General features: G+C 49.8%; 1 protein-coding gene across 1 annotated transcript in view; it reads right to left on the bottom strand.

Annotated features, from left to right (window-relative positions):
• Positions 1 to 3,761: 3,761 nt before the first annotated feature.
• The window catches only part of GRIK4 (glutamate ionotropic receptor kainate type subunit 4), a 137,076-nt gene continuing 114,899 nt past the window's right edge, over positions 3,762 to 25,938 (bottom strand). Inside the window, exons 12-19 of the mRNA XM_075172956.1 lie at positions 22,678 to 22,791; positions 14,441 to 14,550; positions 12,155 to 12,328; positions 11,841 to 12,006; positions 9,246 to 9,471; positions 7,691 to 7,819; positions 4,781 to 4,899; positions 3,762 to 4,241 (exon numbers count right to left, since the gene is read on the bottom strand). Of these exons, the coding sequence (XP_075029057.1) occupies positions 3,876 to 4,241; positions 4,781 to 4,899; positions 7,691 to 7,819; positions 9,246 to 9,471; positions 11,841 to 12,006; positions 12,155 to 12,328; positions 14,441 to 14,550; positions 22,678 to 22,791 (1,404 nt within the window). The 3' untranslated portion in view covers positions 3,762 to 3,875. The remainder of the gene's footprint in view (positions 4,242 to 4,780; positions 4,900 to 7,690; positions 7,820 to 9,245; positions 9,472 to 11,840; positions 12,007 to 12,154; positions 12,329 to 14,440; positions 14,551 to 22,677; positions 22,792 to 25,938) is intronic.

Raw genomic sequence — 25,938 nt, 5'->3', positions numbered from 1 at the left:
CCCACAGCTGCTGTAGGTATCTCCACCAGCTTACATATGACTGCTGGGACTCACGCCCCTTCCAGACCCTTTCTGTAACTCAGGATCTCTGCAAAAAAAGCAAAGCAAAACAATAGCTATTCCTTTTGCCTTTTCCTTCACCTTTTGGGTCACTTACCTGGTGAGGCACTTAGGGTTCAAGGAGAGAAACGGACTTGGCAGGGTAGAAGCAGGGAAGATTTCGGTTGCTTTGAAATGGTTAAAAAGATGCCTGCCTCAGGACCACAAAGGGTCTCTATTTTATAATTTATAGCTCACCGTCTTTCTTCCCAGAGTCCTGTGGGCTCTCACGGTTCACAGAACAACCCTTTTCTATTTTACTTATGCCACTCAGTTCAGTAAGTGCCCCCAGGCTAGTCCAAGCTTGTTAATACCTTCTCCCATGCAACCTCTGGGGAGAAAATAGCTTTTTATCATTAGGTGAAAATGGAGCTGCCTGGAATAACAACACCAACATGGGGTTTAGTGCATGAGGAGAGATCCCAGGCCTTTTAGTTAGGAACCTGCCAGACTGCTGTTGACCCAGCTGGGGTTGGCGAATTGGCTGTCACCGCAGGGAGAGAGGCGAGCCCTCGGCCCCGCTGCCGGGCTCCCCGAACAGCGGGGCAGCAGGAGGATCAAACAAAACAGTTAGAGGGGATAAAGCAAAGTATTACATTTTAATTGATCTAATCTTTGGCTCCCAGTGGAATTTGCAGAGATATCTTACTAGAATTACTCAAGTTTTATCAGGAGACAGCAATACTGGGAAGGTGCCTTTTGCACAGTAAACCACTCCAGCTCTTGAACTGCATTAGCATTGGGACTGGCTGAGCAAAAGGGCCCCCACAATGGTTTCAAAGATGAGAGCAAAAACTGGGGAGAGAGGGAACATGTAAGATGTAAACCCATCTGGGCACACAAATGCATACGAGTACGCACCCAGGCATATATATGCATAATGCTGTCTGCTGTGGGGTCCCTCCAATGTAAAACCTGCAGGTATTTACTGGTGAGCAGAAAATACAGAACCTACAGAGACACTAGAAAAGGCATCCAAATGACAGCAGCTTTTATCCATCCAATCCTCTTCTGAGGTCCAGAGTGAGTGCAAACACTCTGAACATCTGGGAAAAAAAAAAAAAAAAAAGAGAGAAGAGGGCAAGAGGGACACGAAAAAAGTCTCCTTAAAATATAGACCCAGATATAAAATATGCTTGCTCCATATGGGTGGAGCAAGCTAACAGGATAGATAAAAAGCAAAGAAACCAGGTGGTTTCTCATCATTTTTTTCTTGACATCCTCTGTCTGAGCAGATGACTGCAAGATCTTCGGAGAAGCAGAGGAATAATGTCTGACTCTGTCAAGATCCCTCTTTATTCACTGTGGTGAAGGGGTGAAAAAACACGAGGTCTGATAAATGATTCATGGAGCCTTTTCTTCTGCTAATCTGTAAATAAATTTTAAAAAGCAGCTTCTTTTTGATGAATATATTCTGCTGCTCGTAAAAACATGTCAGCCTTTAAACACAACACAGGCACACTCAGATGTCTGTACTGTTGCTGTCAGTACTTTGAAAGCCCAAGCCTGGCTCCTTGCAGAGTGCGAGGATGGAGGTTTTGCTGACTTACCTCAGCTGAGGATCTGCCCCTCCGATCCCATGGCACCGGATTCCCGGGCTCTGGTGAAGCCTTACCTCATCTCATGCTCGCGCTTTCACTGCTCTGCTTGGTCAGGGAGAGGGTAACATCCCACAGATTTACAGATATGAAGGCCAGAAAGGACCTTTATGAACATCTCATATGACATCCTGCATAATAAGCTCTAAAATCCTCTCCTCCTTGTTGCACGAGCACTCTCTGAGCGTGCACATTTTACTGTTGCTGTGTGGCAGACGCTTCTTTTCAGAGGCTGCTGGAAACAACAGAATAACCCTAACGTGCCCATCACCATGGCATCGCGCCCCGTTCCCTGCACATCCTCCTCAGAAACATCTGCTGGAGACAGGCTCCTGCCCGCGATAACGCGATGGATCTGACTGGATCTGAATGATGGATCCGCTGTACCTAACCCTCAGCCCCTGGTCAACCGGGCTCCAACCAGCAGGGCTGGGAAGGCTCCAACTGCTGTGGTGCGCATCGCATGGAAACCTGGGCCCCCCGGGCAGACTGCACTGCTGTTAGTTAGGGGTTCTTTCCCCCCTTACCACCACGTATCTTGGGCTTGCTTTTTTTGGCCTTTTTTTTTTTTTCCCCTCCTGTTTCCATTCAGCTACAGATAACGGTAACACCACGGGTGTGGACACACTCAGGCAGCAGAGACCTGCAACAGCCAAAGCACCTCTTCCCTTTCAGCCGGGGAGTTGCTGGGTTTCTCCCTGAGCAGATGGGCCTCGAACTGTCTCGTGACTTTTGTGAGTGTGGACAGGGAAGGAAAGAGGGGGAAAAAAGCGTGATTATACAAGGACATCTTTTATTTCAGTACATTCAAGACAAAAAGAAAAGAAAACAATTCAAGAACAGGATGTACCTTCACTCAAGGCTTATCTCCCCTGCCCCTCTCCATTGTCGTCTCTTTCCTTTTACAATCAGAAATTGCATAGAATTTGTTTTCAATCAGAAAATTAAACTCGTCAATGTAAAACCCACGTCTGTACCAAGCAGAGGGTGAGCTGCTGCTGTTGCTAGGGAAGTAAATATTTTCTTACATCATATCCCGGGCTAATGGTTTTCTCAAATGCTGCGCGGCATCGTCGCTGCTAGACATGGGCTGTAAGTCACCCTCGAAGCTGAGGGTGTTCCGTGGGTCACGGACAAGGGGAACTCAGAGCTCAGAGTCACTTGTTCGGGAGCGTGCGGAGCACGGGCCGCGGACGCTTTGGGGAGCGACAGTGGGCAGCAAGGACCACCTCCCTCCGCTGGCGGGAAAGGGCAGCTTTCCCCAGCACTCCCTGCTCTCGCCCGCTCCCACCTCACCTTCTGAAAAGGCTCCCCCACCGGCATCCCAAAAACAGAAAGGGAAAAAAGCAAAAGATAACCCCAGAACTAAACAAAAGACACAGAACCCCTGAAATTCCAGGCGTTTCAAGGCCTCTTTGAGTTCACTGTGTTTGTTGGTTGGTTTTTGGCATTTTAATATATATATATCTATGTGTATATATATATATTTATATATATGTATTTTAACAACTCCTCAGATGGACTTCCAGCAAACGCTTGCTTCTCCTGGGGAGCGTGCCCCATCCCATCCTTCCCTTCCTCCCTCAGTCCACCTGCCACACTCTGAAAAGGAAGCAGAGTTCAGCACCTGAAACCTGGTGCCTTGGAGACTAGGTCCTGACGTACCCAAAATAAACCAGAACAAAATAATGACTCCTCCCTTCCCGTCCCTTATCCGCGTCAAATAAAAAGACCCTCCCCCCGCCCTTCGAGAACATCCCCCAGTAAGTCTACGTGATGGGGAGACAGCACCAGCGTCCTTTCTCCTGGCCTGGGGTGGAGAAGTTCCAAGAACCGCTCTTGCCCCTGGGCGGGCAGTACCTGCCACGCCAGTTCCCCACCACGTCCCTCCTTCCCGCCTCGGCGCCGCGCGGTGGCACGGAGACAATGCTGGAGACAGGCCGGCCAGAGGACCTCGCTCCTGCTGCGCCAGGCTTCAGCGAGACGCGCGTCCTCTCGGACGCCGAAACCAAAGCCGACCCTCCGGCCAGGCCTGCGCGCCAGCCCAAAGGTCCGCCTTGCTCTGGAGAAGCTGGGTAACTGCTTTTAATTTAAAAACGAGTTGACATTGTACAAGTCCATGTTCTGTAAAATGGAACAGGACCCTCTCGGCCCACCCCAACGCCCCCCGCCCCAGCGTTACTCGGGCTCGCTGCTGTTGGTGGTCTTCTCCCACTCCAAGCTCTCCTCGCTCTGCGCGGGCGAGCCCGCAGACGGCCGTGCCCGGAGGCCCTGAAACCTGCGGCACTCGGGGCACACCCGGATGTGTGTGCACCCTCGGGCGACCAGGGCGGCTTCTTGGGCCAGTCTTTGTGCCAGGGGATCTGGCTCGCCCCCACTGCACAGCTTCCCGTTGCTGAGCGTGGTTGTGCTGCGGGCTCGGCGTTCCTCGGGGATAACAGGGCGAGTCCGTATCATTCCCCCTCGCCTCCGACGAGGGTGGAAACTGTCCTTGCAGAGAATGATGTTGCGCAGCTCCGTCACCATTTCTTGGCACACCGACACCTGGAAGGCAGACCCGAGACATACTGCTCACCTAAGCAAGCTGCGAGCCCAGCAGCGCTGCGTCTGCTCTGGATTCTGAAGCCAAAGTGTTACGGACTGGGTCGTTAATCTGGCCACTGGCTTTCGACACCAGTGCTTGGACATTTACACGTGATTTAGCCCAACAGATTCTGCCTCTTGTCAGAGACCTTCCTGTGTTCTGGATCCCCAAATCAACACGAGACCCAAACCTATTGCAGGTAGAAAGCCTCAGGTGATCCCATCTCCAGGAAAGGTACCTGGACATCGTACACATCCTTGATCCCTTCAAAAGCCCTTGGAGCATCCCTACAGCCTCGATCTTAGTAGGAGTGCATGAGAAGCTCGTGCATTTTAGACCCTGCCCAATGCATCTAGCCTTCTCGTGCGTTTGAGGTCTCGTTACTAGGAATGCTCATCTTGGCCTGGGTTCATTACTTGCTCCAGAGCACTGCACTGCTGAGCACCCTGCAGATAGCAATGAACACACACTATCCCCTCAGGACACTTTCAGGTCCTACCTCTGACTGTTCAGAGTGCCGAAGGCTCCACAAAAATTCCAGCATTGCCATAAAAATTGCTACGATTAAGCCACAGATGAGAACCACGAAGATTCCACCAATATTCTCCATTCCCAGGCCTAAAATGAAGCAGAAGAGACAATGCTGTAGAGAGGCAGACACAACATAAATTGCAGGCATCGCTGTACAGAAATCACAAATCTTTGCTGTTTAGTTGGCATTGCATATATGCAGCCAGGGACTAAAAACACATAGCCAGCACTGTCCTATTAATAGCTAACCGCATGACTCAGATGGCAAACTGAATGACTTGCAATAACTGCACGATCGAAGATGCGTTCTCAGAAATGATGATTTTGCAGATAAACAGCAAGTACATTGGAGGGAAGTACAAAGCAATTTGTGGACAAACTGAAAACAGGAGAAAAAATGAGAGATCAATTGGGCACATTAATCCCTGCAAATTATTCACCCAGCTCCAGTTGCTTTGAACTCCGCAAAGGAAGATGAGCAATGTTGTTAAAGAAGCAGAGGTGAAGACGACAAGAAAGGACTTTAAAGGAAGCTGACACCAAGAAAAGCTTCTTTGATCGCATTACAAAGTGCTGGTGAAAAATGATTACAGCTGCTTGTATTGCACTAGCAAGGAGAGGTTCCAAGACCAGGACCCAACGCCATTTCACGCTATACAGTGGCCAAATGGGGTCCCTGCCACCCAGGAGTACCTGGTAATGGATTGAGTGGTTTCTGCCCAGCACCCTCTGGCCCATGAGAAGGAAACAGCCCCTTCCATGGGGCGACTCATCTCACCTCCCTTGGACAACTCGCTTACAACGGGATGACTACCGTCTCTACTGATCATAGGAGCCATTCAGCCACCTCGGGCCAAACGCCGCACACACAGACAGCTTCACTTAGGGGAGGGACCAAATCGCACGCATGGCAGCGGCCAGCCCTGCCCTACACAGCTTGCACTCCAAAAAGCTCACCAGCCGGAAGGAAAATCCACCCCTCAGGAACCTGGCCTGAGCTTTCCGTGTGCCCAGGCTGTCACCTCGCTTCCCACCGCGACCCGTCCCCAAAACTGCAGCCTGTGCCTCTGCCCGGTGCTGCAGGACAGGACGGTGAGGGGAGCTGGGGAGCAGTGCACGCTGTCCGAGAAACGGCTCTTCTCTCCGGTGCTTGTTGGTTTTGGGTCTCAAGCGGACTGGGCCCCTGATGGGACTGATTACTAAAAAGCATGCGGTGCTTTGCACTGAGGTGACTGTATGAGGCCATTACTCAACAAGAACATCTATAAAAATCTTCCTCTCCCCTCTGTAGCATTAAATCAAACTGTAAGAACCAATGATTTATTGACTTAATCTCTGCGTGGCTTTTAGACGTAAAATCTCACCAAAATCCTTGTAAATCGCTGACCTGTTTTGTTCTAAAACTTAGGAGGTCACATTTCTCCCTCCTCCTCCGTCATTCTTTTGGCATTGCCTCCGGAGCAATCTAGTGACTCTGTAAATCAGCACTTCGCAGAGATGTTTCCACTAAAACAGCAATTGCAGGGCAGAAAACATAGCCCATAATCACAGTTTAGACCCATGATAAAGGCCATCCTCTCCTCTCAGCAGCTCTCAAATTTGAATTTAGGACCAGTACCTCTCTCTACATCCTTCTATCATTCTATCTGGGTGCCACCTCAGACACCCATTCCCAAGCTCACCCGAGAGGTAGTTCCTTCCTCCACATACACATATCAGCAGGCTACAGCCTTCCTCGTTTCCCAGACTGAGGAAGTGAGCCATGACAGAGGGCACAAACAGCAGAAAAACTTGTCCAGGGTCACAGAGCATGCCGCGTAGTGCCAGAAACAGCCCAGGAGCCTGCTTCCCAGCCTCCCCTTCCAAAGCCATCTCAAAACAGCCCACAGACTACATTCCACTTCAGAGTTGCTTTTTGCACAGTCCACGGAAGAAAAGACTCCCATGCGCCTGCTCACCTTCAAAAGTAACTTCTTTAATAGCTTGTCGCCTTGCCCTGAGGCCTGATGTCTTACACTGGGCCAACAACTTCTATCTTGAGACTAACAGCCCGGCTGCCTGCAGTGCAGCACTGCCCAACAGGGAGCACGGGCTGACAGTCCCCGCAGGGTCTCATCCAGCCTAGCTCACGAACTGCACAGACACATGCACCTACACCTGCTGCAATGTCAAGCTACTATAGACCCAGCTTGGCTCTCCAACTCTGTGCTCAGAAAGGTCAGAGGACTGTCCTTTCAACTGGGGGACCTGCTGGCCTCCCAGAAAACACTTGCTGAGGAAAGGGTGACTGCCAAAACTGAAAAATGCAGCAACTGCGTTAAGCTGGCAACTGCTCTCACGCTGGGACATCAGCCTAATGTGGTAGCTTTTATGGCAATTTGCATAGCATTACCCAAAAGAATTTGCTCCTCAGTTTACAGATGTACTAATAAAGTCCTTGTGTCCCTTCCCCTGGCTGTTTAAAAGGCGCTTTCACTTGGAGCCATTAACCAGCGGGCCTGTGGTGGAGATCCATCTCCCTTGAAGGAACCCAGGATTTTGGTCTGATCCCTTTAGCCATCCATTTTCCCATGTAATGCTGCAGACATTCATTAGAAGCTAATTTACCCTCCATATGCCTCCAATATTTGTCATTTGGTTGTTCCTGCTATCTCTGCCCCAGGCAAAAACACACAGCATGAGGCACAGCAGAGCTGTTTGGCTTTCTCCTTGAATTGTGAAGGAAGGAATCTCAGGTCAGAAGAAGGGGAAAAAGTAATTCTCAGGCAGAAAACTGGCAGCGCTCACGTGCAGATGGACGTTCATCCTTGCACTGCTGGCAAGGACGCTTCTACAGCCTGGTCCCTTCAGCACGCTACCAGCGAGCGGCGTGGCTTACCTTTGGCTCTGTGGTCCTCCTCTTTGGGGCACTTGCCTCCTTCCCACCACTTTCGCTTCAGGATTTCCAGGCGGTTGTTCTCTTGCAACTGGAGAATGGCCAGGTCAAACTCGTCGCGAAACACAGAGCCTGCAATGCCAAGAGGTACGTGGTAAGGCACCGCCTCGGCCAGCCTTCCTCCCCGCTCATCCCCGCCACCATGCCCTGCCAGTGTGCCCAACTACAAAACCTCATCTTGGAAGGGTTTGGAAGGGACTTCAGTCCATGTAAGCCCTTGAAACCTGCAGCCTCCCTGCTAGGACTGTCAACTGGTTAATGTTATTTGCAGATGGTAATTTCGCCTGTCCACCAAGACCCGCACAGGCCATTTAAAGAGGTCCATTACAAGGGGGAGCCTGGGCTTCAGGGGCAGGGTCTGACCAGGCAGTTCAGTATCGCACCGCTGCTCCTCCAGACCACTGAGGTCCTGTCCTTCTGCCTCCAACTTCAACCTGGCTCTAACACTCCTTCCCTCAAACTGGTGCACTGCAACAGCAGCAGGTTCAACCTAAACGCAAGCCCAAGTGTTCATAGTAGAGGAGGCTCACTTCTGCGCTCGGTACTGAGCTCTACTGCAGTCTTGATGATGTCTGCTACCAGAGATCCCGAAGAAGGGCCGTGGGAAAGACCGCAGTTCTCCTGGTAACTCTGCACTATTGTCCCAGCGAGCAGCTTTCTGCTCTTCTTACCTGCTACGGTTTCACTGTTTAACAAGACAATGTCAGAACAAATTTAGTCCTGAAAGTAAGGATTTGTACTCACGATCAGGTTACTGTGACTTTACAAGCTTACGCATGTTAGCTGAACTATAGTGACTGTTTGTGTGACAGTTCTTATGTAATTCACCTTAGCTTTGTATTGCTAAGTGCAGGTGCGTAAAGGTCAAGAACAAGGCTTCCCGAGCCTGCGAGACTGGCCGAAAGATCAGTCGATTGCTTGCAATAACAACTACTACATCCTTCTTCTGTGCTGCCCTGGGAGATGATGTTCTCTTGCTAGCTCTCATATTTGAGAGACAAAACCCCTGCATTTGTTAAACCTGATTATTAGCTGAGGTAGTCACTGAATTCTCTGTCCTAGAGTTTTAAGAACCACCAGCTGTTAAGAAACTTGTGCTAAAAACTACAAGAGTTGCAACAGCTTTACTTTTACAGCACTTCTGAGATAAAACAAGGAGCACAAAACGATTCAAAAACACTGGTTCAAAAGGGAAGCAGTCAGCAAAGAGCATATATGCAGAAAATAAGCAGCAATTTTGAAACATCTTTCACATGAATTATTTAAAGAGCCACAGTCGCGTGTCACATGGCTCTGGACCAGAGCAGGGTCTCGTACATCTGGCTCTGAGCGTGCACCTTGGGCAATTGCAATGTATTTGATTTTCCTCCTGAGGTAAAAAATGACCCTGGGCAGAGCCGTGAAACGTGACATTGGCTTTAGAGCCGGTTCAGCCTTTCAAATGCTCCGGTCCTCTGCCGACAGCTGAGAAGGACTAGAATTTTTCTTCACTGCCTACCGACGGGCATGCCAATCCCGTAGCCCTTGGTGTCCAGAAGGCCCCCGACCTGCGTGAGGTTGCAATTGCGCTGACGATAATACTCGTTCATGGTGGACTCCAGCAGGAAGGCGTAATTGGAGTTCAGCACGCGCGCAATCCCTTCCTCCGTGCTCTTCACAAAGACGCTTGGCTGCTTGGAGTACATGTAGTTCCACATCCGCTGGTACGTCTGGTAGCGGGAGTTCTGCAGGAGAAAGGAGGCAAATGCAGCTAAGGTGGGAGCATCTTCCTGCAACATAAACCCCAAATTAGAAGCCACTATGAAAAGGCCATAATGGGGAAAGGAGTCAAAGCAGATTTGGTGCCAGATTCAAAAAGCATTTAGATAAACCTCCATTTATCCCAATGAGATTTAGAGGGCCAAATATCTTGGTGGATTTGAGACTTTGTTGGCAAAGCTGAGCATGAAATGCATACCTAATTCCAATAGGTTCCAGCAAAGCTCTTTGCATAAATTCAATTTTAGAAAAATACGTAGTTTCCGTAACAGTATATCAAAAACACACCAAAAAAGCCAGAAGAAATAGCTCGTGTGTGACTGATTCAAACAACCAAATGCTCCCCGTACAGCTCACACCCTATCATCTGTCACTGTAACCTTGTGCCTAGCAGTTCACCAGCGTCAGAGCCAGACACCATCACCTTGAGAAGGGCACTGAGGGCTGGGGGCAGAGCCAAAGCTCTTTGGAGTTTGTTGCTCCCTGAATCTGGATTTTGGTTCACCCTCTCGTAAGGCAAATCAAAGTACCTGCTTAAGAGAACTGGAGTCTTTTCATTGACTGCAGTAAACTAAAGCTCAACCAGCCCCAAATCCTCAGACTTTGCTGGTGGTTGAACCCACCTTGGTTTGACTGAGAGAAAAGCTGACTACGGTTAATCTCTCTTGCCTGTGCTGAGCAAAGAGTGAAACCTGCTTGCACAAAGGCTGAAGATAAACACTCTCTGGTCTACATTAGGAGTTTCTGAATTTGCCCCCTTCCCCTCACCCTTGCATTTCTGCAGCACACGGAATCCCCTACACCACCTCCCCTCCCCTCCTGGCCACCGCAGCAGGTAGGTGAGGTGCTGCCAGGCACCCCCTGCCATCGCGCTTTCAAGGGCTCATTTTCTGTGGCTGGTGAGCAATGCTGGAGCGCCTCAGGGAATCTGCTGCTGACCTCGTTACTGTCCTCGTCTGTCCAGCTCTGTCCTCTGGGTGCCGTCACTTGGGCAAGGGACAGACGAACAGGGTGTGTGTTTGCTCCCGATTCACTGCACTTTTAAACCTTAATCCTGCATGTTAGTGTCAGGGGAAACTGCTGCCAGGACAGGTTACAAGGCAAGTGCTTCAGCAGCAGACACACGTCTCACGCAGCCAGGAGCTGTGGGGTGGTGACGACAGCCTCAGCCATGCCTGCTTAATCCATCACTGCGTTTGACCCACCATCGCTACACCAGAGGCAAACGGATCCCAACATAGTTTAAAGTGTTGCAAGTGGTACAAGAACATCTTTTGCTAATTTCTTCTCCGATACCAGCGACTCCAATACCCGCCAGGCAGCGCAGAGCCACAGTCAGGATTTTAAACTTGAAAGTCTTCCTGAAAAGAACTAAGCAAGCGCCTCGTATACAACCACCTTAGTCACTTGGGCTCTGTTCAGCTCATTTTAGATGTAACGTTCTGCTTAAAAGTAGCTTTTTGCCAAACCCCTGAAGGGTCTAAAGTTGGGCTGAAAAGCTCAGGCTCACTCGAGAGGTTTCTTGGGCTTCCCAATTCAGTTCAGACGCAGAGGGGGAAAAAAGTGATAAAAGCTTTCTCTCCTCTCGGAATTTCAACATGTAATAAATAAATAATCCTCAAGCAGTTCTTTGTGCATTTAGAGCACTGCAGAAAAGATTCGTTCATTTATCTCCCTTCTGAATAGAATAGGGAAGACAAAAATTAAATTGGGCTAAATGGCACGCATAGGTTTGCATACACCTGAGTTACTTGTTTTCAGTGCCACTGACCACATACAGACTCCAGCATTTTTACATATGCTAGCCTACCTGGGGTTTGCAAACATTTCTTTGCCTACCCAACCTGAGGGACTGTCATGTAAAAGCCAAGATCACATCAAAACTGCATAGACACCCATGGAAATTTGACTGCAAATGCTCATCTGCTGAAGACTCTGTTATGTCATCACTGTGACACTGCGATGTGGACCACTTTCCCACCCACGTGGTGACACTCCAAGTGTTAAGTTGCTTTCTAAGGGCAGGCAGGAAAGTCTGCTCCTCCAGGGTCCAGCTCAGATAGTCCTCCAGCATCCCAAGAGCGTGCCAGCTGCTGTGTTACAAAATCCTGCCTTCCCTGTCCTCCGCCATGCCTCCCTCACCTTTCATCCCATCATCACCCACTGTGGATCTAGCCCAGTCCTGTGCAACCAAGCAGCCAGGGGTCTCTCCAAAGGTCCCCTCTGTGCCAGAAACCAGAATGAAACAGACATGACAGGCTGGGGCCATATCCAAATCTGATTAAAGGGTGCCCTCTGCACCCCCTGGCCCAGTTAGCAAAAGAATGGGGTTTACTTGGAAGAAGGTCATGCTGGAGCCGCCATGAATGGTGCCGTACTCGATGGCTGTCTGGTCAGCCAGGTCATCTACGGATTCGATGGGGACGTCCATCCGCTGCACGGTGAGGAAGGCTGCCAGATTGGCCGTGTAGGAGGAGATGATGATCAAGGTGAATGCCCACCTAGGGAAAGGGGACGTGAAGACAGTGACCTGAGATTTCCCCGTGGACTGAATCTGATCTCCATCCCCACCCTCTGCCTCTCCATCTGCTTCTGCCCAGAAAAGACCCGCAGAGAAGCCTTCCTTAAGAGGAGGGCTGACCTCCTTACCAGACTCCACTGACACAGCGCGTGGATAATGCTTGGGGGGCAATGGTGGAGCCTTGCTGCATGAATCCCCCGACTGGAAACCACAAGCTGTTGCCGAGAGAGTACTGATTCACGAGAAGATTGCATCTGCCTTGCGAGCAGGGGTGGGGGCTGTACCACTCGTATGGTGTCAATCTAAAATGACAAGAAACAGGTAGCTCAGGTAATTCACTGGGAAATGGGGCACTTTGGAGAAAAAAAAAGCAAAAAAAGAAAAGCTGTAAAGCCCTAACACTCCCGGAGGCAGATTTTTCTGAGGAGGAAACTCTCTGCTGTCAATTGATGCCCAGGGCTCAGAGCTGTGTGAAATGCTTGCTCTAAGACTCAGAAGCCAGAAGCTTTCTTGTAAAGATTTGCAAAAGTTTGAGAGGCTTTGCTGAAAATCTGGGCATGGGCTGCAGGAAGGCTGGAGCCCTGTGTGCGAATTCGTACCGCAGACAACCACAACAATAATTCCAGATGTTCACGGACTTGATGTGAAATTGAAGTCAAACATCTTTGGCAGTGTTCCCTGCTGGAGAATGAGCATCAATGGGAAGTTCAAAAGTGAGGTGTGTGAGACCTGACTGCACGACACCATCACGAAAAATAACTGTATTGGTGCAAATGGTTGCTCTGAGAAGGTCTGATTGCCCTGGCAAGCTCTAGGTCCCAGATCTAGTTTGAAGCCAAGTGCTGGTGTTTCAAAGCATCACATACTTTCAGTGCTCACAGGGACAGGACAGAGGTGGGAATCTGAAATAACTGACAGCTGGTCACTGAAGTGGCTGTAGCCTAGCTCTCTTTTTTTGCTGTTTCCAACCCTCAGTTCCCTGGTTGCTAAAAAGTCTTCCAATTCCTCTGCTGCAGTTCATTATATTGCTAATGGTTAACAAAGCTGGTGCCTGGGAGGGTCATTCTGGGGGTACTGCCAGTACAGCTGCAGGGCCCTGCCAGCTTACGCAGCATTTAACCAAAATGAGGTGTTTATTTTCGTTTCTGCATCTCCTACCTCACTGTGATGCCAGTGAAGTGGAGGTTTTTTCCTGAAGACTTTCTATGGCTGGATCAAGCAGTAAAAAACACTGCTCTGGGTCGAAAGCTCCTTACTGCCGAGCAAAGCAGAGAGCAGCGTCCAAACCTCCATCTCCAGTGGGAAGCCACATAAAGGCACCTTTTTGGAGGATCATGTTTAAAACATGACGAGGGGGCTAGAGGGGCACCAAATCTCAGTCTGCAGAGAGCGCCAGACTGCATTATTCAATGGTTTCTTCGTTTCTGAGACTGTAATGGCATTCGAAGAAACCATTAAAGCTCTGTCAGGCTGACAACTTCAGCCATGCTAAGGGACCGAGTGACAGCACAGTTCCAATTTTTGTAATGAGAACTGGGTATGAACCGTGTCCCGAAACAGCCTTCAAGCCCTGAGCATGCCTTTGGTACACATTGCCAGGACACAGTTCAACTCTGTCTGAAAAGGCCCATCTATGCCACCAACCATAAGTGGTTTGTTAGGAGGTCAGGGAAAAGAGCAACGGAGCACAGACCCTGGGCCTCGATGGGAGACACGCTGCAGACAAGCACTCAGTGATATATTTTAAGGCTGATTTAAATTAGTCATAGGGAAACGGAACTGAGAGCTGTCAAGTGAGGCTCTGCACATCAACCGAGAGGCTGTTGAAAGATATTAATGAACTTCCTTTTTCTGTACACACTGGGTTTTACAGGGCCGCAGGAACCAAACATCACTACTGGAATTTGCATTAATATCTCTGAATGCGTTTGCCGGTACCTGCCAGCCTCCACTCTCCTGTTCAAGACAAGTGGTTGGTTTATCTGTTGCAGATCAAGCATCTACAGGGAGCAGCACCATTTGCACAGCACCAGCCCTACTCCCAAACCTCCTCCCACCCTTCCCACGCAGCTCTCCGCACCGGCACGCACCGCTGCGGCCAAGCACACTCCTGAATCGCGGCACGCTGCTCCTGCCAGCCTTGTCACAGCCATGCCAACGGCCATCCCGGGGCTGCCATACGCATTGGTGACGTGCCTGCGCGCGCACTCAGCGGCGAAGCCCCAGTCCCCAGCTGGCGGAGGGCAGGAGGCTGGGACGTTCTGTCCCCTCTTACCGCATCCTCCACACTGGTGGCCTGGGGAATGTCCCCGTGTCCCCGTGCCCAGCCCCTCACTGCGCATCCCCCCACGGGTCCGGGAGCGTGACGCTAGATGGCACCGCGAGGAAGGAAAAGGCACCGTCAGTCACATTACCGAGCAACCAAGAAGAGGACGCAGCTGACAGCCAGGTAGGCGAGCAGCATGAAGAGCCAGACGCCAGGGGAAAAGGGATCCAGGAACGAGAAGTAGCCAGGTTTGCGGCCCTGGAAGGGAAACAAAAAGGAGTTTGACCTGCTTGTATTGTTTGACCTGCAATGCTTATCTACCTCAGGCACCTTCTTTCCTTACCGTCTCCTCTGAAAGACTCCCAGGAAAAGCACGAACTCCCAACGCAGGGCTAAAGGGTTGCATTAACCCTGTGGGAATGTGAGCCCTTTGCTCACAGGAGCCTGTATCTTCCGCCCCGAACCACAAAGTCAGTCCTGGCATCACAAAACCTCAAGCTCTACAGTTTCCCCAAGCAAAGGAGTTTGACCTAGTAATCAAACTAGTGTTTTCAGTAGTCCACTCTGAAAACCACACAAAGAAACACACCTGACCTGATGCTGACAACGGATGGGAGCAACAGAAGGGAAATAAAGTAAACGGGACTTTGCAAAAGCCTTGCAGGGGAAACAGGTGACACCAAATGCAACAAATGACGAAGTCCTGCAGCATCTCCCCGCTGGGATTCATCTCCTAAGACTCTTCCTCTCCCCACTTCATCCATTTTTGTTTCTCCAGGCAAAGGAAGAAGTGAATTGATAGAAAAATTGAGACAATCGCAGGACTCTGCCTGCAGGGCCTCCGAGGGGGGAGTCCCCATCTGGAGCCTTTGTCCACCCAAGCAGGCGCACACCACGCTTGCTGGGCAGGAGGGGGCTCCCCTGGGAGAGCACACCTGAGCTCGGAGGTGGGTGGGATCCTTTGCACGAAGCAGAGCGGGGAAAAAATATTTTTGTGCAGAAAAGGAAAGAAAAAAGAGATGTTTGCAGTATTTCTGGTTTTCTTTCTTCATCCTTGAAACATTTCCTCTCTACAAAATTCAATAAAATTATTACTTTTATCTCAGGGAACACGATATTTTTATCTCCAGAATGCGTCAGAATTTCCTGTTTTTTCTCAGCAAACCACCTTTCCTTGAAAAGTAAGGCTTCACTGCTAGAAGAAAAAAACAGGTTGATCTTCTCTCAAAGTACCTTTAATTTTCACAAGGACACTGCCACCATTAAAATCTTGTCAAATTTAGCAAAATTTGTGCAAAAGGAGGATTAATTTCTAGGAGAAGTTTCTCAAAAGCTGAACACCTCCCATTTTGATGAGTGTCCTTCTCCTGCCACCACCAGCTCTGCATGTGCAGCTCCTCTGCAACACAGCCTCCTCTTCAGGGTGGAAAAAGCAGCCACTAATTTACCTCCGCGTGCACTCAACCCTCTGTGGGGGGCAGGGGGAGAGGTGAAAACAGAGCACAAGCCGCAGGACTAAAAAGTGCTCTTTTGCTCTCTGTGCAATTTTTAATATCCGTGTGGAGCAGAAAGCGCTTTGTTTCGGCACTGTGCACCTCTCCCACTCCGAACGCTGCAAGAGTTCAGGCAATGCTCATCTACCTCAGGCACCTTCTTTCCTTACCGTCTCCTCTGAAAGACTCCCAGCGAAAGCACGAACTCCCAACGCAGGGCTAAAGGGTTGCATTAACCCCGTGGGAATGTGACCCCTTTGCTCACAGGAGCCTGTATCTTCCGCCCCGAACCACAAAGTCAGTCCTGGCATCACAAAACCTCAAGCTCTAGTTTCCCCAAGCACCTGTAACTGGGAAGCTGCCCATGAGTCAGAGCTCCTGCGAAGGCTTTTACTGTAAAGTCAAAGTGGAAACAGCCTTTTATCGCATCTCGGCCAGGCTGTCAGCGTATTTCTTACTGGCACCTTGCTCTGTTGTGTGCCGAAAACATCTATCACCGTTTGCTCAATGCAGCTCGCTCCAGCAGCCGTCTCCCAGCACTTGCAGCACGGCAGCTGCTCCGCTGTAGTTTGCTCGCTTTACACAAAAGCTGCTGCCGGGGATCATCTTTGACACACAGAGGCCTCATTTTTCCCCTAGTCCACTGCCTTACCCTGCCCATCTGTGAAACCACGTAAACTAATAATAGCTGGTAATAAATAAAACCTAACCTCAATTGCTATAGCAAACCCAGAGCATCGAAGACCAGAGTCCTGATATTTTAGAGCTGTGCTTAATCCAAAGGCGGTGAATAATTTTCTGTTTTCACAAAAGTCCCCAGCAAATATAGCTGGTGTGTTTTTTTTTCCTTCCCCTGACTCAGAGCAGCACTTTAAATTTCATTTCCATTAAAAAACACTGTTTTACTACTGAAGTATTCCTAATCTTATGCAAAACCTGAATTTCACAAGGTCTTGGCAGTTCTTCTGAAGACTAAGTTGTTGCTAGAAAAGGCAATAGTTGTTGCACAAAAATCTTCCTCTACTAAAAATATCTAGGATACAGTGATATTCTCAGCTCCAGTCACCAGCTGGGACTGTAACATCTCAGAAACCTTCTACAGCAAACTCTGCCCTGCATGAAGTAAAGGACCACCGCACCATAACCTCCGATCCCTGTATCCTTAAGGACAAGATGAGTTTGAACTTGGGATCTACATTAGCATTTTTAGAGAATCTGGCGTATTAAGCCTTTCCACAAATAGATGAGTTAAGAATCAGTGGTTCAGCCCATCCTGCGTCCATTTTCAGATTAATTTAAAGTCACTTCCCAAGCAAAGGTTCAGGTTCTCCTGGGTATAATTCCAGAGTCTCTCTTTAAGTCAAGGTCTCTCTTCCGTAGCGGGTTATCTTACTGTGCTTGGTACAAGCAGGTGAGGTACAAACAGTGAAAGATACTATGTTCTTCTTTTGTCCTTTCCCTTTTTTTTGGTCAATTGCTGCTGTGTTCTGCTTTTCCTTATTTTCTTCCCAGAAATCCAGAGAGAGCCAAATGACTGCTACAGCCAGCATCTGGGCCCAAACCAAGGGCCTTTAGAGCCAGAGACACTGCTGGAAACTACACCCCCAGCATCCCGGAGGGATTCACATTTCCAGTAACATCCTTTGCTCACCTTGCTGGAGCTCCTCTCGCTATTTCAGAGAGGTCAGACCATCTGACGAGTCTGCGGGCTCCAAGGTGCACTCCCTTTGATCCCATCCAGAGGATCACGGACTCCTCGATGCCAACGGGAAGCCAAAGGTAGGCGATGTCAAAGCTCTTCTCTTTAGCCGCTGCATGACTTTCCTGGGTGCCCCACAGGCCCCTGGTTCTCTTTTTCATCTAGAGCTAAACTGGCTCAGCTGCCTCTCTTCTTCCACAGGTGTTTACATGCTCAGGAATGAAATGAGGCAACGGGAACCTGCAAGGTGTGAAGGGCACCGTCTGCCCTCGGCTGAGCAAACTGGAGCTTCTCAAGCAGATGATCATTCCAGGTGGCTTATCCCTGCCCGGCATCCCAGAGCTGGCAGGAAACTCACAGGCACTGGCGGTGCCTCGGCTGGGGCTCCCTCGTGAGGTGCTCCTGTAACATAGTTCCTTTCTGTAATTAAGGCCTTGATGTCTTCTCTATGTTTCTGGGGCAGTTTGTCAATAAATTACACTCATTAAGGAAATTGCGTTGGAGGCTTTAAGTCTCAGGCTTGGCAATGACTCTCTTCTGTGACTTTACGGTAGTAGTAGTTCTGGTTCTTTTCAGCTACAGTCATTTTCAGGCTCCTGCTACATATTCTTTTCATTCACAGTTGTGGATAAGAATAAAGATATTCTGTTCCCACAGAGGGCACAAACTCTCTCTTATCTCTCTGTTTTGAAGATGGGAATGACAATATCTGGAGTCTGTCAGATATTTTTAGCCGGTCCCAATACAGCTTTGTTAATTGGAAGAGCTATTTTCCCTGGAATAGAAATGTTCAAAGTGTCCAATAATTGATGAAGGCCTCCTGCAAATCCTCAGATGGAAGCAGGAGAGATTCATTTACCCTCCTCAGTCGTTCTTGGAAGTCTTCATTTTCAGCCAGCGAGAACCAGTTTTCTGGGCAGATACCAGTGACTGAAGAGCCTGAACGTGCAGGACATCCAGGAAGAGGAGGAGGAGTGGAGCTATATGGCATGGTCCTGGATTTGTCTGTGTTCAGGTCTGTGAGGGACCTTATGATTCCCTGCCTGCCCTGCACACACACACACAGCCTGAAGGGACCTCGGCACTTGCCTGTTCCCTCTCGCAGAAACAGTCAGCCCTACCTATGTCATTTCTCATAGACATTTGTCCCTAAAAAAGGCAGGCAAGAGAACTCTCTTCTGTCTCTGTAAGTCAGAAGGAAAGCAAGAAAACTCAGCTTGGAAAGGCAGAAATATTGATGCATGCTAGGTATAACTGCAGTGCATTTGGTCTCACCAAAACAAAGTGTGTATATTCTGGGATGACCATGGCTGATCCAGGTGCAGATGCAGATCCCTCCCTCTCCAGGGTCCTTTCTCTGGAGTCGATAAGCAAAACCCAAGCACAGGCTGCTGTGAATCCTGAGCCTAATTTGGGGTCACCAGATGGTCCACAACCAACAGACTAACACATACCACGGCCCCGGGCACGCCTGGGGCCAGCGGTTGCTCCCACCCCCACGTCAGTGAAGCAGGGGGCTTGCTGGAGCAGCACGGGTTATCAGGAGGCGTGCTCAGCTCCTCGGCCTCGGCTGTCGAGCCTCCTCTGGCTGGAATGAAGGAGCTCCTCATTCGGTCCTTCCCATTTCATGTCTTCTGCAGCAATCAAGTAGAAACACTTTAAGCCTCAGTTCACTTGGCCCGAACTCACCTATTCCAGTGTACTCACCAAATCTACATTTTCTCATCTTAAGGTAAAGCACAGTAAGGACTTTCAGGGCTGATGAACCAGAATCATGTGCTAGCTGTTGCTCATTCCCTGCCGTAGAGGCAGGTATATGAGCAAAAGCACGGGTATGCTACAAATAAACCTGACTTTCAACATCCCTCTGTGCAGAAATCTGGGCACCTGATTTCAGCCCTCTGCCAAGCAGAGTGAGTGCTCAGGACTTGTCATCTATCTCCTGCCTTCCACGGGTCCCACCAGCTGGTCAGAATGGGAACATAATAAAACAAAGCAAGCTTTCTCTCTTAGCAGCCTGCAAGTCAGAAAGCCTATTAGAGTCCCCGTGTCAGAAATCCATACTTGATTATATCACAACAAGTGAAATTGAGAAAAATGACAGCCCCATTTAAAGCTGCCATATTTGGTTATGTGTGATAAGAGACACATGCACTGTGGTGGCTGGGTTGGCGGGGTGGGGAGGAGAAAGGGGGGACAAATCATTTGCCACTGGAGTTACATGAAAATTAAAATAAAATGTCATCACACTGGGAGGAGACCAGGGCATGGAGGCAACTCCTCAGCAAGAGATTTATTTGTGGTTGTTTATTAGGCTACGTCTGATCTGTGCCGTGATTAACATACGTCAGCTGCAATTTTTGACATTGCAGAGATGTTTGTTGGGATGGGGAAGGGAAGGGGGGGCGGGATAGGAGCAGATGGGGCTGTGGGGCTGCCTTCCGCTGCTCTGCAAACCACATCCTTAAAGAAAAACCAGAGCAATTAGCTATCTTGCCTTTCCTTTTAAATAAATATTTACCAGTTTAATTAGTTAATTGCCATGCAGCTCTCGGAAACTCTCCTCAAGCTAAGCAGGAAAGTTCTGGACAAAGAGGGGCCAAGTGCTGGAGAGAAAAGAGGGTGCTCCGAGCTTCCTTGCTGGGGAGACCTCCCTGTGCCTGGGGAGGGCATGAGCCCTGCCACCGCTCCTCGTGGCCTCGATGCAGCAAAGCAGGGCTCGCTGCGGGGTGACCTGACCTGGGAGAAGCCCTGCGTCTGCCTTGCAAGCCTGCCTGGGTCTCTGGGCAGCTCCCCTACTTAAAGTCCTAACTGGGTCCTTTGTCGGGCAGCTGAAAACCGAGTCCTGACTGATGGCAGGGGACTATTTGCCAAATACTTTTTAAGACTGTAATTATTAATCCTGTTCAGTTTGGTAAATGCCTGAAGGGCAGGCTGGAGCACGGCTGTGTTGTGTTAGTTTGGTACCAGCGCGAGCAGCAGATGGTCCCTGCCCTGAAGATCTTACACTCTAAGTAGATGTGTCAGACACATTTATATTGAGCTCGCACAGAGGCAGCAGCAAATGCCTTGCACTTATAGAGCAGATCACGTGCAAACCCTGCACCAATACTCCTATGTTTCCTCTGGAGGGAGCGACATCAGCCTCACGCTGTTCAGGGAACGATGCCTCGTTAAGGGACTTGCTGAAGGTTATGGTGCAAATTGGAGGCAGAGCACGCATGGTAGTCAATCCCCAAACTCTAAAAATGCATGCAAGAAAGCAAGAAACTTGGTTATAATCCCAGCCAAGAGATGCTGGCAGAAACACCTCCCGGATCCACGGGGCAGCTGGTGGTGTGAAAGAGCAAGTGTAGCGGGGAAGGGACAGTTACACTTGATTTCCGGGAGCTTGAAGAATCTGACCCTTTTTGATCAGTTAAGTCATTGATCCTAAATTCTGCACGTACCAAGGGAAACAGAATTTTAACTAGATTTTAATTACTTGTTTGTTCTTGGCAGGAGCCACTCAGCACAGAGAGATGTATGCGCAAGTTTGTTTATGTTCGTACCAAACGCTGCATCCTTAACAGCCTTGCGAATTGAGAGGGGGCTGGGAGAGGCAGCTTTAATTGTTTTATCCTTTTGGCTGCTATTGTTGAGCTGACAGGAAACCAAGACTGTAATTCGCATCACGCTCGGCACCGTACAGAGCACATTTCCAAAACGCAGATCGGGAATAATACGACATCCTGTTGCAAAGGACCTGGATGCCAGAGCTCGCCTCCTGTGGCACCGGGGAACCGGGGGCTTCGCCTGGCCCATATGGGCGTAGCTGGGGAAAATCCGTCCTCTCCTGAGCTTCGGGAAGAAGCCAGAACAACAGGAAATGGGAATGCAAGAAAATCTGTAAGATTTTAAGACAACAAGTGTGGTCTAAGCAAAGACGTGACAGAAGGCCACGTACGTGCTTGCACGTGTGAAGCCCCTGGGCGGATTCACAGCTGCTCTGCTCTGCGCCACGGGCCCGCGTGGTGCTAAACAGCCACCGTGTAACGCCTGACCTGCCTTCTGGGCAGCAGCAGCTAACCACGCCGCTGCTGCGCCGGAGCTGCACAAGATTATTGAATGCAGCGAGTGACAACCAGAGCTAGCTGCTAAACAACAGCGTGCCTCCCTTCTCGCTCCTCCCCGGCCAATGCAGAAGCAAGGGGATCTGAGAGCACCCGGGAAGGCAGGGAGCTCCCGCAGGGAGCACCCTAAGAGTAAGGAGCCTTCCTTGGGCTGCGGGGCCCACTGATCTTTAGGGTGAACAACTGAGACGAGGCAAATGAGAAGGGCTGAGAGGAGAGAAGCAGAGCCCACGCAGGGCAAGGAGCTAATTGCCCGCAGTGGAGTTCAGCTTGCCGCCCTGCCTGCCCTGGGGCAGTGCCCTGGGCCACTCGAGGAGTGCCATTTTGCCCTTTTCCTGCCTGTCATTAAGAAAGCAGAGGACTGATCTGCATGTAGAGCATTTACAGGAGGTTGCAGCAAAGAAAGCAATCCCAGATATCTTCCTGGCCTGATCTTATTCTCAGATGTGAGAAAGCAAGGCTGCACACCACAGAGGCTGGGAACACGGCCGAGATTAGGGCATTTGGGCACCGACACCAACTAGGTGCACCCATAGGTGTCCCAGCTCAGCCTCCCAGGCAGTCTCCCCACCGTCAGTGCAAACGGTTGGTGACTCCACGCCAGGTTTGCTGCAGTTGCGGAGCCATCCAGCCGCGCTGCTGGGCTGCTGCACCCTCCAGCCTAGCCTGCCCTCAGCACACCTCGCCACAGCGGGCTCAAAACCACACTAAAGCCATCCTGTGGCTTTCACTGGGCCTGAAGCAGAACCTGACAAGCTGATGTCTACCCACACTTCCCCTGGCAGCACGGGTCTGACAGGGTTCTGCTCATGGCCCCCCACCACGCCTGGAAGTGCTGTGTGCCTGGGGAGGACGGGGAAGGGGACCCAACGGGGCTGGGGGGTTGAACAACGGGAGTCGAATCCACCAAGCTGACACAAGGCAGAAAGACAGTGAAAAGAAGGAAATAAAGGTCAAACACATTTGCGTTTAAATAAGAAACCAAAATATTTTTATGAGTCATTAATTTTTCTTCTATAACTAGGCACGTTTGCATGCAAATAACGGAGGGACATAAATGGTTATAAAATAAGTCTCTTACCATATGAACTCGGTAGAGAATGCTAATTCCCAAAGTCATGAACGGCTTAGAAAAATCAATCACCTTCTCCCGCTCCGCCGTAATCGTCAGCCCTGCCACAGCCAAATCGGCTTTCTGGAGAGAAAGGAGAGCAGAGAAGATCAGGACCCCGAGCCTGGGAAAGGCGCGGGGCAGGGAAAGCAGCAAAGCCGTGTCCGGGGCCATGTAAGACACCCGCTCCTGGAGGATGGATGTCCCATCTTTCTGGGACAGGGCAAAACCCAGGCTCTGTGGAAACCGCGGGAGTTTTGCTGGTGATGTCCACTAGTTCGGACTATGCTCTGCACCCCTCTTCCCCGGGGGGGTTTCACATACGCCCTGCTCAAACACTCTCCAAACCTTAACCCACCTTGTGCTCCAGACCATTCTCCGCATTTTTCCTTTCCTCACCTGGGCATTTTTATCTCTATACTTACAGGTTGGAAAAGCACAAAGCTCCCAGTGGGGAGCCTGCTGTGCTAGGAGCTGTACTAACAAACAACGAACAAAACAGCAGCCCCTGCCCCCAAGCGCTCACAGCCTGATTGCCGTTTCTATTCGTTGAGTGCTTTAAGACCTGGCAAAACAGGAGCCATGGAGACAATAAATATTGTACTAATCTAAAGAAGATACAACCTCCCCCTTCCAAAGCCCCTGTTGAACACAGCTGTCCCCTTCCAGACAAGGCTGTTACCTGCAAGCGCCACAGGTAGGAAAGCATAATAAAGCAGCATCACTACCCCGTACCCTGAGCCATAAAGTTTACAAGCCTGCCAACCCCAGACTTCCAAAATTGCAGATCAGTCTCCAAAAAATTTAGAGGACTGCCATAAAAATTTCCAGATTGACTGGCAAAGCAAATGAGATTAAGGGAAAAAAATAAAAAGAATTTCTTCCAATGTTAATACCCTTGTAATATAGATAAGGGATTTGAATTTTAAATATTTTTTTTATTACTATAGCTCTTTTAAAGTCTGTAATTGCTTTCTGTAAAAACGAAACCTCCTCCATTCCTTTACACATTTGTTTGCCTGCTTTGCAGGATGATGATTATGCAAGTGGAAAAAGAGAAGGGGGGAGAAGAAAAGCTATTTGCACTTGTTGTCCCTGAGTTTCATGAAGTCTGTGCAGAAGCCAAGGCACTGTCAGCCCCAAGACCCAGTAAAACATGCAGCTTATCTCCCTGGATCCATGCACTAGTTGTAAAGGTACCACACACAGGAAATTTTGTGGGTGCATCACTCTTACCATGCTCTCTGACCCTGCTGCTCTTGGATTATTTTCCTTAAGAGAAAGAGGACTAATCTCCTCCTGGCAGAGCTTTGCCGCGGTTCTTTCCCCCCCTCCAACCCCCAACAGACTTGCCCACTTAAAGGCAGGCAGGGAGGAAGGGCCAGCGAAAGGTTGGAGTTGCAGGAGCAAAGAGCTGCACCGCTGGAGCCCGCAGGAAGAAGGAAAGGGAAAAGAAAGGCAAGGTGATCTGCAAGCCTGCTCAGCAAGGGGGGTCACGGAGAAGGTGATATTTCACAGTCCATGCAGGACTGCTTTATTGGACAAGCCCAGTGCCAGATTTTTGCAATTGTTTCCAAGCAGTTATTACAGATTCCTAGGAGGTTCAGGTTGGAATGAATAATGAGCTAGGGAGAATTTCTGCCTAGCCAGACATTTACCCACAGGGTTTTTAAAAGGCACCAATAATCACAACATGGTGTGTGAGCAGTTGAGCCCTACGTAAACACCAGCAGATCACTAAGACGGGATCAGTTCATCTGTGGAACATGGCATGTGAGGAATTTTATCTGCAAGGAAAGTCTAAAGCTTCCTAAACCTCTCTTGTCTATACTTAAAAGGGTTTGCAGGTACTATTGTTCTGGGGAGAGCTCTCCCAGCAAAGCCCCTCATGAAGATACAGATTATTCTAACAATGGATTTCTTCTCCCAGTTCTCTATACTGAATACAATTCTACCAGCAAAGTCATGGACTAAATACATGGTAAGTACGCCACATCAAAGGTGTTTCATGCAAAAGCTCTAAGTACATTTCCATTCCTATCCAGAGGCCAATACAAAGGCGCTGCTGAAAGGAGCGGCGCAGCCCCCAGGTTCACCCAGCTAAGTGACCATCACTCGCCTGTCCCCACCCTCTCGGGACATGGATGCTGTCAGAGAACTTTGTGCTCTCTGGTTATTCCCCCAACTATCATCCTTTGGGACCCTTCCAGATCATGTAGGCAGCAACATCTTGAAAGCTGCTCTTCCCTACGCAAAATGTAATGCAAATCCATCCCTCCCCTTTGCCTAGGGAGCAGAAACTCAGCGCAGCAGAGCCGCCTTCCCCGGGCACACAGGTTTTGTGCCCCAGTCCCCTCTCTCGTCTCCAGAGGGTCCTGCCATTCCATCAGAGCTGATTGCCTTCCGCTCATTCCCTGCCCGGTCAACTTTTGTCCTTTCAGGACTTTTGGCAGCATCAGAGCTACAGTAGCTCACAGCCTGCTCTAACCTCTGCCCATGCACATCTGCCTTCTCCCGTGCCAGAGCTCCCTGCAGCAGAGACCCGGCTCCTCACGGCTTCAGCTGGGGCTGTGCTCTGTCAAAGACTCTCTCTCTCTCTCCCTGTGCAGGCTCAGAAGTCAGGCAAGTTAAGAGCTGATTCCTGACAGCAATAAACCTTGATCTGGGAACAGCATGCAATGTATTCTCTGCCTGAATATCATCCATTTCATGCTTTCGACTTTGCTTCCTGATGTTCACAAAACTTCTTGTGATTCACTGAGGTCAGCGTATCTTAGCTACAGAGGAGCTCTGCAAACCCTCCTGGCCTGAGCACGGGTAGGAGCTGGCATTTTATAGGCTAAACAACGCACTGGGTGAAGAAATGGGTTTTGCTTTGTGCTTCTGCACTCCGTCCGCAACCAGGCCCTGGGGAAAGGGAAAACAAGAGGCAAAGGATGGGGGGAAGAGGGGGCAAACGCTGTTTGATTTTCATCCTTCCAGCACAGTCACAGCTATAAATGTCAGCGTGAAACAGGCTTAGGAAAAGACCCAGAGCATTTTGGGAGTAGAGACAGACACTTCTTTAACAAAACACTGCTTAAACTCTCGCTAGGCGAGAGGAAGCCCAGGTGGGCTGGTGTCTGAGATAAAAGCATGAGCTGCCACCGCCGTACCTGGCATTAACTGTGGGATCTGCCTGCATTAGCAGACAGGCTCGCGCTGCCACTGGGAAGGATGTTAAACACGGGG

Source organism: Calonectris borealis, chromosome 24 (genome assembly GCF_964195595.1).
Source record: "Calonectris borealis chromosome 24, bCalBor7.hap1.2, whole genome shotgun sequence".
Taxonomy (NCBI): Eukaryota; Metazoa; Chordata; class Aves; order Procellariiformes; family Procellariidae; genus Calonectris; species Calonectris borealis.
This window is presented reverse-complemented; position numbering and strand designations above follow the sequence as displayed.